This window comes from Heliangelus exortis, unplaced genomic scaffold (genome assembly GCF_036169615.1).
Source record: "Heliangelus exortis unplaced genomic scaffold, bHelExo1.hap1 Scaffold_287, whole genome shotgun sequence".
NCBI classification, from domain to species: domain Eukaryota; kingdom Metazoa; phylum Chordata; class Aves; order Apodiformes; family Trochilidae; genus Heliangelus; species Heliangelus exortis.
Genome location: NW_027285964.1, coordinates 1 through 13,586, shown reverse-complemented (window position 1 = coordinate 13,586; position 13,586 = coordinate 1). Strand labels below are relative to the sequence as shown.

At 61.8% G+C, this 13,586-nt stretch overlaps 1 protein-coding gene across 1 annotated transcript; it reads left to right on the top strand.

The window, feature by feature from the left end:
- Positions 1-758: 758 nt before the first annotated feature.
- LOC139790864 (serine/threonine-protein phosphatase 2A 65 kDa regulatory subunit A alpha isoform-like) lies at positions 759-13,581 on the top strand (the record flags this gene model as incomplete). The annotated part of the gene is given in 11 exon segments (XM_071732669.1): positions 759-920; positions 2,813-2,903; positions 4,326-4,426; positions 6,353-6,585; positions 7,660-7,807; positions 9,056-9,211; positions 10,260-10,374; positions 11,721-11,791; positions 12,452-12,586; positions 13,457-13,549; positions 13,552-13,581. Coding segments are annotated over 11 exon segments (1,251 nt in total), but the record flags the coding sequence as incomplete, so codon positions are not given.
- Positions 13,582-13,586: the final 5 nt, after the last annotated feature.

Here is a 13,586-nt window from a genome sequence, read left to right as displayed (position 1 = left end):
CCAGCATCCTCAGTCTGACCCAGCAGTCCCCAGTTTGGCCCCAGTATACCCAGTCTGACCCCAGAGGGTCCCAGTTTGGCCCCAGGGGGTCCCAGTATGACTCAGTTTGGCCCCAGGGGGTCCCAGTATGACCCCAGTTTGGCCCCAGTATCCCCAGTATGACCCCAGCAGGTCCCAATTTGGCCCCAGTGGGTTCCAGTTTGGCCCCAGTATCCCCGGTATGACCCAGCGGGTCCCAGTATGACCCAGCAGTCACCAGTTTGGCACCAGTTTGGCCCCAATGTCCCCAGGATGACCCAGCAGGCCCCAGTTTGGCTCCAGCAGGTCCCAGTTTGGCCTTAGCATCCCCAGTTTGGCCCCAGCGGGTCCCAGTATGACCCCAGTTTAGCCCCAGGGGGTCCCAGTATGACCCAGCAGGTCCCAGTTTAGCCCCAGTATCCCCAGTTTGGCCCCAGTGTGGCCCAAGTACAACCCACCTGGTCCCAGTTTGGCCCCAGCAGGACCCAGTTGGGCCCCGGGGGCCCCCAGTACGTCCCAGTACGTCCCAGTTAGGCCCCAGTTAAGCCCCGAGGTCGCAGCCCAGCGGTTGCCAAGCAACGCGCGCCCCCGCCCCCCTCCCTGTCACTCAACGGCGCCGACCAATCAGAAGCCGAGGCGGCGGCGGCGGGGGGCGGGGCCTCCAGGGCCTCCCCCCCGCTGGCTCCGTAACCAATGGGAAGAGCGGAGGGGCGGGCTTTAGCCTGGGAGAGACCAATCAGCGTCCAGGAGGCCCTCCCTGGCGGAGAGGGGCGGGAAGCCCCGTGCGGCGCCTCAGAGCCGGGGCGGTGGCGGCGGCGGCGAAGATGGCGGCGGCGGACGGGGACGATTCCTTGTACCCCATCGCGGTTCTGATCGACGAACTCCGCAACGAGGACGTTCAGGTACCGCCTGCGGGGCCCGGTTCGGTTCGGTTCGGTTCCGTTCTTTTGTTTTTTTTTTCCCCGCCGGTTCCGTTTTCGCCAGCCAGGCCCGGCCGCTCCGCTATGAAACGCCGCCTCTGATTGGTGGAAAACGCCCCCCCCCCGCCTGCGCGGACCAATGAGAGGCGGCGTTACATGGCGGAGAGAGAAAAAAAGGGGCTCCCTCGCCCCTTGCCTGGCGGCGGGGGTGGGGGATGAAAGGCGCGTTCTGATTGGTTGTTGGGCCTCATTCATTTTGTTACGGGGTTTCTGATTGGTCCGGGTGGGGAGCGCCTCGGGCTCGCGCTCTCCGTGGCGCCCCCTACCGGCGGGGCAGCGCCGCGCTGCTGCGAGGCAGCCAATGGGAACGCGCGGTGCGGTCGTCGCCGGCCGCCATTGGCTGAGGCGGGGAGGAGGGGAGGGGCTTATGGGCAGGGGCGAGGAGCCAATCGGGAGGCTCCTCTCATCCGCGGGGCCGCGGCAGAGCCATGAGACGAAGCTCCTGATTGGTGGTTCCTCTGGCAGAGGCTTCATTGACTCCTGGGTCAACCGGTTTGGCCCAGTATGGCCCAGTTTGGCTTCAGAGGGACCCAGTTTGGCCCCAGAGAGGTCCCAGTATGACCCAGTGGGTCCCAGTTTGACCCTGGAACGTTCCCAGTATGACCCAGTGGGTCTCAGGGGGGCCCAGTTCAGCCCTGGAAGGATCCCAGTATGACCCAGTATGTCCCAGTATGACCCATTGGCTCCCAGTGGGTCCCAGTTTGACTCTGGAATGACCCCAGTATGACCCAGTAGGCCCCAGTTTGAACCCAAGGGGGTCCCAGTCTGACCCAGTGGCCCCGATTCAACCCTGGAAGAGTCCCAGTATGACCCAGTGGGGTCCCAGTTTGACCCTGGAACGACCCCAGTATGACCCAGTTGAACCCTGGGAGGATTCCAGCCTGACCAGTATGGCCCAGTATGACTCAGTAGGCTCCAGTTTGAACCCAAGGGGGTCCCAGTATGACCCAGTAGGTCCTGGTATGACCCATTAGCTCCCAGTGGGGTCCCAGTTTGACCTTGGAAGGTTCCCAGTATGATCCAGTGGGTCCCAGTTCAACCCTGGGAGGATCCCAGTATGACCCAGTGGGTACCAGGGGGGTCCCAGTTTGACGCTGAAAGGATCCCAGTATGACCCAGTGACCTCAATTCAACCCTGGAAGAGTCCCAGTATGACCCATTGGCTCCCAGTGAGTCCCAGTTTGACCCTGGAACAACCCCAGAATGACCCAGTGGGTCCCAGTTGAACCCTGGGAGGATCCCAGCCTGACCAGTATGTCCCAGTATGACCCAGTAGGCCCCAGTTTGAACCCAAGGGGGTCCCAGTATGACCCAGTAGGTCCTGGTATGACCCATTAGCTCCCAGTGGGGTCCCAGTTTGACCTTGGGAGGTTCCCAGTATGACCCATTGGCTCCCAGTTCAACCCTGGGAGGTTCCCAGTATGACCCAGTGGGTCCCAGTTCAACCCTGGGAGGTTCCCAGTATGACCCAGTGGCCCCAATTCAACCCTGGAAGAGTCCCAGTATGACCCAGTGGGTCCCGCTATGACCCATTAGCTCCCAGTGTGGTCCCAGTTTTACCCTGGAAGGTTCCCAGTATGACCCAGTGGGTCCCAGTTCAACTCTGGACGTTTCCCAGTATGACCCAGTGGGTCCCAGTTGGACCCTGGAAGTTTCCCAGTATGACCCAGTGGGTCCTGTTATGACCCATTAGCTCCCAGTGGGGTCCCAGTTCAACCCAGAAATGACCCCAGTATGACCCAGTGGGTCCCAGTCCGACCCTGGGAGGATCCCAGTCTGACCAGTACGTCCCAGTCTGACCAGTTTCCCTCCAGCTCCGGCTCAACAGCATCAAGAAGCTCTCGACCATCGCCCTGGCCCTGGGGGTGGAGCGAACCCGCAGCGAGCTCCTCCCCTTCCTCACGGGTAAAGGGGGGACCCCAAAGCCCTGGGAACCCCCCCCAAATTCCCCTTTTGCCCAAAATCCCCCTTTTTGCCCCCAAATTCCCCCCTTATTTTAGACTCTCCCCCCCCACCTTCCCCGTCCTCCCAGCTCCCGGCACAGGGGTGGGCGGGGCTTAAAGGAGGTGGGCGGGGCTTGAAGGAGGTGGGCGGGGCTTGAAGTGGGTGGGGCTTGAGGATAATGGGCGGGGCCTAAAGGGTTCCCCAAATCTTCCCCCATTCCTTGTATGGGGAAGGGGTGGGCGGGGCTTAAGTGGAATGGGCGGGGCTTGGGGATAAAGGGCGGGGCCTAAAGGGTCCCTCAAATCTTCTCCCATTTCCTTGTCTGGGGAAGGGGTGGGCGGGGCTTAAGCGGAATGGGCGGGTCTTAATGGTGATGGGTGGAGCTTAAGGGTGGTGGGCGGGGCTTATTTAAAGTGGGCGGGGCATAAGGGCTCCTCCCAAATCTTCCCCCATTCCTTGTATGGGGAAGGGGTGGGCGGGGCTTAAGCGGAATGGGCAGGGCTTGGGTGCGGGTGTGGCTTGAGGATAATGGGCGGGGCTTAAAGGAGGTGGGCGGGGCTTGAGGATAATGGGCGGGGTCTAAAGGGTCGTCCCAATCTTCCCCCACCTCCTCGTATGGGAAAGGGGTGGGCGGGGCTTAAACGGAATGGGCGGGGCTTGGGGATAATGGGTGGGGCTTAAAGGGGGTGGGTGGGGCTTGGGGATAAAGGGCGGGGCCTAAAGGGCCCCCCAAACCTTCTCCCATTTCCTTGTATGGGGAAGGGGTGGGCGGAGCTTAAACGGAATGGGCGGGTCTTAATGGTGATGGGCGGGGCTTAAGGGTGGTGGGCGGGGCTTATTCAAAGTGGGCGGGGCATAAGGGCTCCTCCCAAATCTTCTCTTCCTCTCCCATCCCCTCGGATGGGGTGGGGTGGGCGGGGTTTGGAGGGGATGGGCGGGGTTTGTGGGGGTGGGCGGGGTTTGGAGGGGATGGGCGGGGTTTGTGGGGGTGGGCGGGGTTTGGAGGGGATGGGCGGGGTTTGTGGGGGTGGGCGGGGCTTAACGGAACTGGGTGTGGCTTATTTAAGGTGGGCGGGGCTTAAGGGGTTCCCTGAATTCTTCCCAATCCCTCTGCCTTTTCCTTGTATTGTGAGGGGTGGGCGGGGCCTAAATGCAATGGGCGGGGCTTAGGATGATGGGTGGGGCTTATTTAAAGTGGGCGGGGCTTAAGGGCTCCTCCCAAACCTCCCCCTCTCCCATCCCCTTGGATGGGGTGGGGTGGGTGGGGTTTGGAGGGGATGGGCGGGGTTTGTGGGGGGTGGGCGGGGTTTTTGGGAGGTGGGCGGGGCTCTGGGGGTGCTGGGCGGGGCTTTGTGTGTTTGATTGACAGCTGTGCCCCCCCAGACACCATCTATGACGAGGATGAGGTCCTCCTGGCCCTGGCTGAGCAGCTCGGGACCTTCACAGCACTGGTGGGGGGACCCGAGTTCGTGCACTGCCTACTGGTGAGGGGCACTGGGAGCACTGGGAGGGCACTGGGAGGGCACTGGGAGTTACTGGGAGGGCACTGGGAGCTACTGGGAGGGCACTGGGAGGGCACTGAGAGCACCAGGAGGACACTGGGAGCTACTGGGAGGGCACTAGGAGGGCACTGAGAGCAGCAGGAGGGTACTGGGAGTTACTGGGAGGGCACTGGGAGCACTGGGGGGCCTGGGCATCACTGGGAGCATTGAGGGTGGTGGCTTCAAGATCTTTGTGGAGGCCACCAAGAAGTCCTGAGGGCCACCAAGGACCTCACAGAGGCCACCAGAGATCTAAATGGTGACCATGGGGACCTCAGGAGGCCACCAAGGGCCTCCTGGGGGCCACCAAGAACCTCCTGGGGGCCACCAAGAATCTCCTGGGGGCCACCAAGAACCTCCTGGGGGCCACCAAGAGCCTTCTGGGGGCCACCAAGAACCTCCTGGGGGTCACCAAAGATCTGAAGAACAACCATGGTCATCTCAAGGTCTTCTTGGAGGCCACCAAGAGCCCCTTGGAGGCCACCAAACATTTCAGTGATGGCCATGGGCAACTCATGGTCGTCTTGGAGGCCCCCAAGATCTTTTTGGAGGCCCCAAAACCGTGACCAGTGACCCCATTGACCTCCTGGTGGCCACCAAGAAGCTCCTGGGGGTCACCAAGGTGGCCATGGTGACCTCAGGGTCTTCTTGGAGGCCACCAAGAACCTCCTGGTGGCCACCAAAGATCTGAGTGATGGCCGTGGTCACCTCAGGGTCCTCTTGGAGGTCTTGGAGGCCACCAAGATCTTCTTGGAAGCCCCCAAAACCATGACCGATGACCCCGTTGAGTTTCAGGTGGCCACCAAGAACCTTTCTGTTGGCCACCAAACATCTTAGTGATGGCCATGGGCAACTCAAGGTCTTCTTGGAGGCCACCAAAATCTTTTTGGAGGCCCCAAAACCGTGACCAGTGACCCCATTGACCTCCTGGTGGCCACCAAGAAGCTCCTGGGGGTCACCAAGGTGGCCGTGGTGACCTCAGGGTCTTCTTGGAGGCCACCAAGATCTTCTTGGAGGCCCCAAAACCGTGACCAATGACCTCGTTGACCTCCAGGTGGCCACCAAGGACCTTCCTGTTGGCCACCAAACATCTCAATAACGGCCATGGGCAACTCAAGGTCTTCTTGGAGGTCTTGGAGGCCACCAAGATCTTTTTGGAGGCCCCAAAACTGTGCCCAGTGACCCCATTGACGTCCTGGTGGCCACCAAGAAGCTCCTGGGGGTCACCAAGGTGGCCATGGTGACCTCAGGGTCTTCTTGGAGGCCACCAAGAACCTCCTGGTGGCCACCAAAATCTCAGTGATGGCCGTGGTCACCTCAGGGTCCTCTTGGAGGTCTTGGAGGCCACCAAGATCTTCTTGGAGGCCCCGAAACCTGTGACCAATGACCCCGTTGACCTCCAGGTGGCCACCAAGAACCTTTCTGTTGGCCACCAAACATCTCAATAACGGCCATGGGCAACTCAAGGTCTTCTTGGAGGTCTTGGAGGCCACCAAGATCTTCTTGGAGGCCCCCAACCTGTGACCAGTGACCCCATTGACCTCCTGGTGGCCACCAAGAACCTTTCTGTTGGCCACCAAACATCTCAATAACGGCCATGGGCAACTCAAGGTCTTCTTGGAGGTCTTGGAGGCCACCAAGATCTTCTTGGAGGCCCCCAACCTGTGACCAGTGACCCCATTGACCTCCTGGTGGCCACCAAGAACCTTTCTGTTGGCCACCAAACATCTCAATAACGGCCATGGGCAACTCAAGGTCTTCTTGGAGGTCTTGGAGGCCACCAAGATCTTCTTGGAGGCCCCCAACCTGTGACCAGTGACCCCGTTGGCCACCGGAGCCCCGATCAGTGCCTCTTTTTGTCCCCCCCAGCCCCCCCTGGAGAGTTTGGCGACGGTGGAGGAGACGGTGGTGAGGGACAAGGCCGTGGAGTCCCTGCGGGCCGTGTCGCACGAGCACGCGCCCCCCGACCTCGAGGGCCACTTCGTGCCCCTGGTGAAGCGCCTGGCGGGAGGGGATTGGTTCACGTCCCGCACCTCGGCCTGCGGCCTCTTCAGTGTCTGCTACCCACGGGTCTCCAGCCCCGTCAAGGCCGAGCTCAGGCAGTGAGTCCCCTCCCCCCCTCCTCCCCGAGCGGCCCCCGCCTCACCCAGGTGGCCAAGATGGCTCCTGAGGGGGCCCCAAGATGGCTCCCGAGGTGGCCCCAAGATGGCTCCCAAGGGGGCACCAAGATGGCTCCTGAGGTGGCCCCAAGATGGCTCCTGAGGGGGCCCCAAGATGGCTCCTGAGGGGGCCAAGATGGCTCCTGAGGTGGCCCCAAGATGGCTCCCGAGGTGGCCAAGATGGCTCCTGAGGTGGCCCCAAGATGGCTCCCAAGGGGGCCCCAAGATGGCTCCTGAGGTGGCCAAGATGGCTCCTGAGGTGGCCCCAAGATGGCTCCTGAGGTGGCCAAGATGGCTCCTGAGGTGGCCCCAAGATGGCTCCCAAGGGGGCCCCAAGATGGCTCCTGAGGTGGCCAAGATGGCTCCTGAGGTGGCCCCAAGATGGCTCCTGAGGTGGCCAAGATGGCTCCCAGGGTGGCCCCAAGATGGCTCCTGAGGTGGCCCCAAGATGGCTCCTGAGGTGGCCCCAAGATGGTTCCTGAGGGGGCCCCAAGATGGCTCCCAAGGGGGCCCCAAGATGGCTCCTGAGGGGGCCCAGGTGGTCTCGTGGCAACTTTGGGGCTTCCTGTTGGCTCCTTGGGTTCTTGGTTGGGTGAAGAAGGGGTTGTGGTGGTCACGTGACGTCTTTCCAAGATGGCCACGGTGTCCCCAAGGTGGCCCCAAGGTGTCACCAAGGTGGCCAAGGTGGCCCCCAAGGTGGCCCTGGTAGCCCTGTGGTAACTTCGGGGAGAATCGGAGTCCCCACGTGTCCCCAAAATGTCCCCAAAATGTCCCCAAGGCCCCATCCTGCTGTCCCCAGGTGTCCCCAGGTGTCCCCAGGTGTCCCAGGTGTCCCCAGGTGTCCCAGGTGTCCCCAGGTGTCCCCAGCTGTCCCAGGTGTCCCCAGGTGTCCCCAGGTGTCCCCAGCTGTCCCAGCTGTCCCCAGCTGTCCCCAGGTGTCCCCAGATGTCCCCAAACTGTCCCCAGGTGTCCCAGGTGTCCCCAGGTGTCCCCAAGGCCCCGTGCTGCTGTCCCCAGGTACTTCAGGAACCTCTGCTCAGATGACACCCCCATGGTTCGCCGGGCGGCCGCCTCCAAGCTGGGGGAATTTGCCAAAGTTCTGGAGCTGGAGCACGTCAAGAGTGAAATCATCCCCATGTTCTCCAACCTCGCCTCGGATGAGCAGGTGGGGACCCCCCGGGACCCCCAGGGACCCACTGGGACCCCCAGGGACCCCCAAGAACCCCCCTGGTACCCCCAGGGACCCCTCGGGACCCCCTGGTACCCCCAGGGACCCCCAAGAACCCCCCCGGTATCCCCAGGGACCCCCCGGGACCCCCAGGGACCCCCAAGAACCCCCCTGGTACCCCCAGGGACCCCCAAGAACCCCCCCAGTACCCCCAGGGACCCCCCGGGACCCCCAAGAACCCCCCTGGCACCCCCTGGCACCCCTTGGAACCCCCTGGGACCTCTGGGACCCCCTGGAACCCCCTGGGACCCATTAGGACAGCTGAGACCCCCAGGGTCCCTCCTGAGGCACCCCCAGGGACCCCCAAGAATCCCCCTGGCACCTCTGGCACCCCCCTGGCAGCCCTTGGAACCCCCTGGGACCCTCTGGGACCCCCAAGAACCCCAGGGACCCTCCTGGGGCACCCCTGGAATCCCCAGGGACCCTCCTGGGACCCCCAGGTTCCTTTCGTCCCTAATGCTGCCTCAGTTTCCCCTCCCCCCATTCCTGGGTCCCCCCCGTGCCTCAGTTTCCCCTCCAACCCCCTGTGTCCCCCCGTGCCTCAGTTTCCCCCCCGTGCCTCAGTTTCCCCCCGTGCCTCAGTTTCCCCCCCCCGTGCCTCAGTTTCCCCCCCGTGCCTCAGTTTCCCCTCCCCGTGCCTCAGTTTCCCCCCATGCCTGTTTCCCCCCCGTGCCTCAGTTTCCCCCTGTGCCTCAGTTTCCCCCCGTGCCTCAGTTTCCCCCCCGTGCCTCAGTTTCCCCCTGTGCCTCAGTTTCCCCCCGTGCCTCAGTTTCCCCCCCGTGCCTCAGTTTCCCCCCCGTGCCTCAGTTTCCCCCTGTGCCTCAGTTTCCCCCTTTGTGCCTCAGTTTCCCCCCCGTGCCTCAGTTTCCCCCCGTGCCTCAGTTTCCCCTCCCCGTGCCTCAGTTTCCCCCCGTGCCTCAGTTTCCCCTCCCCGTGCCTCAGTTTCCCCTGTGCCTCAGTTCCCCCCCCGTGCCTCAGTTTCCCTCCCCGGGCCTCAGTCCCCCCCTGTGCCTCAGTTTCCCCCCCCTTCCCTCAGTTTCCCCCCGTGCCTCAGTTTCCCCCTTTGTGCCTCAGTTTCCCCCCATGCCTCAGTTTCCCCCCTGTGCCTCAGTTTCCCCCCGTGCCTCAGTTTCCCCCTTTGTGCCTCAGTTTCCCCCCGTGCCTCAGTTTCCCCCCTGTCCCCAGGACTCGGTGAGGCTCCTGGCAGTCGAGGCCTGTGTCAGCATCGCCCAGTTGCTGCCCCAGGAGGAACTGGAGGCACTGGTGATGCCCACGCTGCGCCAGGCGGCGGAGGACAAGTCCTGGAGGGTCCGGTACATGGTGGCTGACAAGTTCACTGAGGTGGGTGGGGACACCTGGGGACACCTGGGGACATCTGGGGACACCTGGGGACATCTGGGGACACCTGGGGACACCCTGGGGACACTTTAAGGGCATCTGGGGACACCTGGGGACATTTGGGGACACATTGCGGACATTTGGGGACATTTGGAACACTTTGGGGACACCTGGGGACACTTTAAGGGCATCTGGGGACACCCTGGGGACATTTGGGGACACCCTGGGGACATTTGGGGACACTTTGGGGACATTTGGGATGCTTCAGGGACACATTGGGGACATTTGGGGACACCCTGGGGACATTTGGGGACACCTTGGGGACACCTTGGGGACACTTTGGGGACACCCTGGGGACATTTGGGGACACTTTGGGGACAGATTGGGGACACCTTGGGGACACCTTGGGGATACCCTGGGGACATTTGGGGACACATTGGGGACACCTGGGGACACTTTGGGGACACCTTGGGGACACTTTAAGGGCATCTGGGGACACTTTGGGGACACTTGGGGACACCCTGGGGACATTTGGGGACACCCTGGGGACACCCTGGGGACACCTTGGGGACATTTGGGGACACCCTGGGAACACTTTGGGGACACCCTGGGGACATCTGGGGACACTTTGGGGACATTTCAGACACTTCAGGGACACTTGGGATACTTTGGGGACACCTTGGGGACAGCTGGGACAGTTTGGGGACATTTGGGGACACTTTGGGGACACTTTAAGGGCATCCGGGGACATTTGGGGACATTTTGGGGGCACTTGGGATACTTTGGGGACACTTTAAGGGCATCTGGGGACACTTTGGGGACAGCTGGGGGACATTTTTGGGACACTTTGGGGACGTTTGGGGACACAGTGGGGTCATTGGGAGGCACCTGGGGACATTTGGGGACACTTTGGGGGACACTTGGGATACTTCAGGGACATTGGGAGGCACTTGGGGCCACTTTAAGGGCACCTGGGGACATTTGGGACACCTTGGGGGGAGGTGACACCTTGGGGACACTTTGGGGTGACCTTTGACCTTTGTCCCCTCAGCTCCAGCGCGCGGTGGGTCCCGAAATCACCAAAAGTGACCTGGTGGGGGCCTTCCAGAGCCTGATGAAGGATTGTGAGGCCGAGGTCAGGGCTGCTGCCTCCCACAAGGTCAAAGGTCAGCTGGGGACACCTTGGGGACACTTTGGGGACACCGCTGCGGACGTCTGGGGACGTTTTGGGGACTTTTGGGGGCGTTTTGGGGACATTTTGGGGACATCGCAGGGACGTTTGGGGACAGTTTAAAGGAATCTCCAGGACTTTCAGGGTCTTGGGGACACTTTAAGGACACTTGGGGACACCTAAGGACATCTCTGGGACATTTGGGGACATTTTGGGGACACTGTTGGGGACATCTGGGGACGTTTTGGGGACATTTGGGGACGTTTTGGGGGTGTTTGGGGACATCGTGGGGATGTTTAAGGACAGTTTGGGGGAATTTCAAGGACGTTCAGGGTCTTGGGGACACTTTGGGGACACTTTAAGGACACTTGGGGACACCTAAGGACAACTCAAGGACATTTGGGGACATTTTGGGGACACTGCTGGGGACATCTGGGGACGTTTTGGGGACATTTGGGGACGTTTTGGGGGTGTTTGGGGACATCGTGGGGATGTTTGGGGACAGTTTGGGGGAATTTCAAGGATGTTGAGGGTCTTGGGGACACTTTGGGGACACTTTAAGGACACTTGGGGACACCTAAGGACATCTCAAGGACATTTGGGGACATTTTGGGGGCATTTTGGGACGTTTTGGGGACATTTGGGGGCGTTTGGGGACATTTTGAGGACATCACGGGGATGTTTGGGGGAATCTCCAGGACTTTCAGGGTCTTGGGGACATTTTGGGGACACTTAAGGACACTTGGGGACACCTAGAGACATCTCTGGGACATTTGGGGACATTTTGGGGGCATTTTGGGTCGTTTTGGGGGACATTTGGGGGCGTTTGGGGACATTTTGAGGACATCGTGGGGACAGTTTGGGGGAATTTCAAGGATGTTCAGGGTCTTGGGGACACTTTGAGGACACTTGGGGACACTTGGGGACACCTAAGGACATCTCAAGGACATTTGGGAACATTTTGAGGACATTTGGGGACGTTTTGGGGACATTTGGGGACAGTTTGAGGGGATCTCAAGGGCGTTCAGGGATTTGGGGACATTTGGGGACAGCTCAGGAACATCTGGGGACACTTTGAGGACATTTGGGGACACTTTGAGGATATTTGGGGACACCTTGAGGACAACCCAGAGACGTTTTGGGGACATTTGAGGGCATTTTGGGGACACCTGGGGACATTTTGAGGGCTTGGGACACTTTGGGGACACTCGAGGGACACTCAGGATGTCCCCAAGGGCCACTTGCAGGTCCCTGTGTCCCCAAGAACTGTCCCTGAGGTCCCTCCTGAGATGTCCCCAAGGCCACTCCTGGTGTCCCCAATGTCACCTCCTGTCCCCTCAGAGTTCTGTGAGAATTTGTCCCCAGACTGCCGGGAGGCCGTGATCATGGGACAGATCCTGCCCTGCATCAAGGTGAGGGACACTTGGGGACACTTGGGGACACTTGGGGACACCTGGAGGGGACCCCATGGGGACCTCCTGGGGTGCTGGGACATCCTGGGGACCTTTTGGGTTGGTGGGACCTCTTGGGGACATCTTGGGGACATCTGGGGGGGACCCCATGGGAACCTCCTGGGGTGCTGAGACCTCTTGGGGACACTTTGGGGACACCTTGGGGACTTCCTGGGGTGTTGGGACATCTTGGGGACACTCTGGGGACATCTTTGGGGACATCTCTGGGGACTTCCTGGGGTGCTGGGGACACCTTGGGGACATTTCTGTGCACATCTTGGAGTGGTGGCACATCTTGGGGACACCTTGGGGACCTTGGGGGGTGGTGGCACATCTTGGGGACATCTTTGGGGACACCTTGGGGACCATCTTGGGTGCTGGGACACCTTGGGGACATCTTGGGGACCTCCTGGGTTGGTGGCACATCTTGGGGACACCTTGGGGACACCTTGGGGATCATCTCGGGTGCTGGGACACCTTGGGGACCCCTTGGGGACACCTTGGGGACATCTTGGGGTGCTGGAGCCTCCTGGGGACCCCTTGGGGACGCTGTGGGGACATCTTGGGGTGGTGGGGTGAGGTCCCCTCGGTGTCCCCTCGATGTCCCCTCGGTGTCCCCAGGAGCTGGTGTCAGATGCCAACCAGCACGTGAAGTCAGCCCTGGCCTCTGTCATCATGGGACTGTCCCCAATCCTGGGCAAGGACAACACCGTGGAGCATCTCCTGCCCCTCTTCCTGGCACAGCTCAAGGATGAGGTGGGGACATCTTGGGGACACCTCGGGGACACTTTGGGGACACTTTGGGGACACTTTGGGGACACTTTGGGAACATCCCTGGAGAGGTTGGAGATGTCTGGGGAAGTTTGGGGACACTTTTGAGGACATTCTGGGCTCAAACTGGGAAGAGGAACCTTGGGGCCACCTGAGGACCCTTGGGGACACTTGGGGACATCCCTGGAGGTGGTTGGTGTCCCCCCTGATGTCCCCTCTGTCCCTGCTGTCCCCTCTGTCCCCTCTGTCCCCTCTGTCCCCTCTGTCCCCCCTGTCCCCTCTGTCCCCTCTGTCCCCTCTGTCCCCCTCTGTCCCCCCTGTCCCCCCTGTCCCCTCTGTCCCCCCTGCTGTCCCCTCTGTCCCCCCTGTCCCCCCTGTCCCCTCCTGTCCCCCCTGTCCCCTCTGTCCCCTCTGTCCCCTGATGTCCCCCCTGTCCCCTCCTGTCCCCTCTGTCCCCTCTGTCCCCTGATGTCCCCCCTGTCCCCTCTGTCCCCTCTGTCCCCTGATGTCCCCCCTGTCCCCTCTGTCCCCTCTGTCCCCCCTGTCCCCTCTGTCCCCCCCTGCTGTCCCCTCTGTCCCCCCTGTCCCCCCTGTCCCCTCCTGTCCCCTCTGTCCCCCCTGTCCCCCCTGTCCCCTCCTGTCCCCTCTGTCCCCCCCTGTCCCCTCTGTCCCCCCTGTCCCCCCTGTCCCCTCTGTCCCCTCTGTCCCCTCTGTCCCTCCCTGTCCCCTCTGTCCCCTCTGTCCCCTGATGTCCCCTGATGTCCCCTCCTGTCCCCTCTGTCCCCCCTGTCCCCCCTGTCCCCTCTGTCCCCCCTGTCCCCTCTGCTGTCCCCCCAGTCCCCCTGTGCCCCGCAGTGCCCCGAGGTTCGCCTGAACATCATCTCCAACCTGGATTGTGTGAACGAGGTGATTGGGATCCGGCAGCTTTCGCAGTCGCCTGCTCCCGGCGATCGTCGGAGCTGGCGGAGGACGCCAAGTGGAGAGT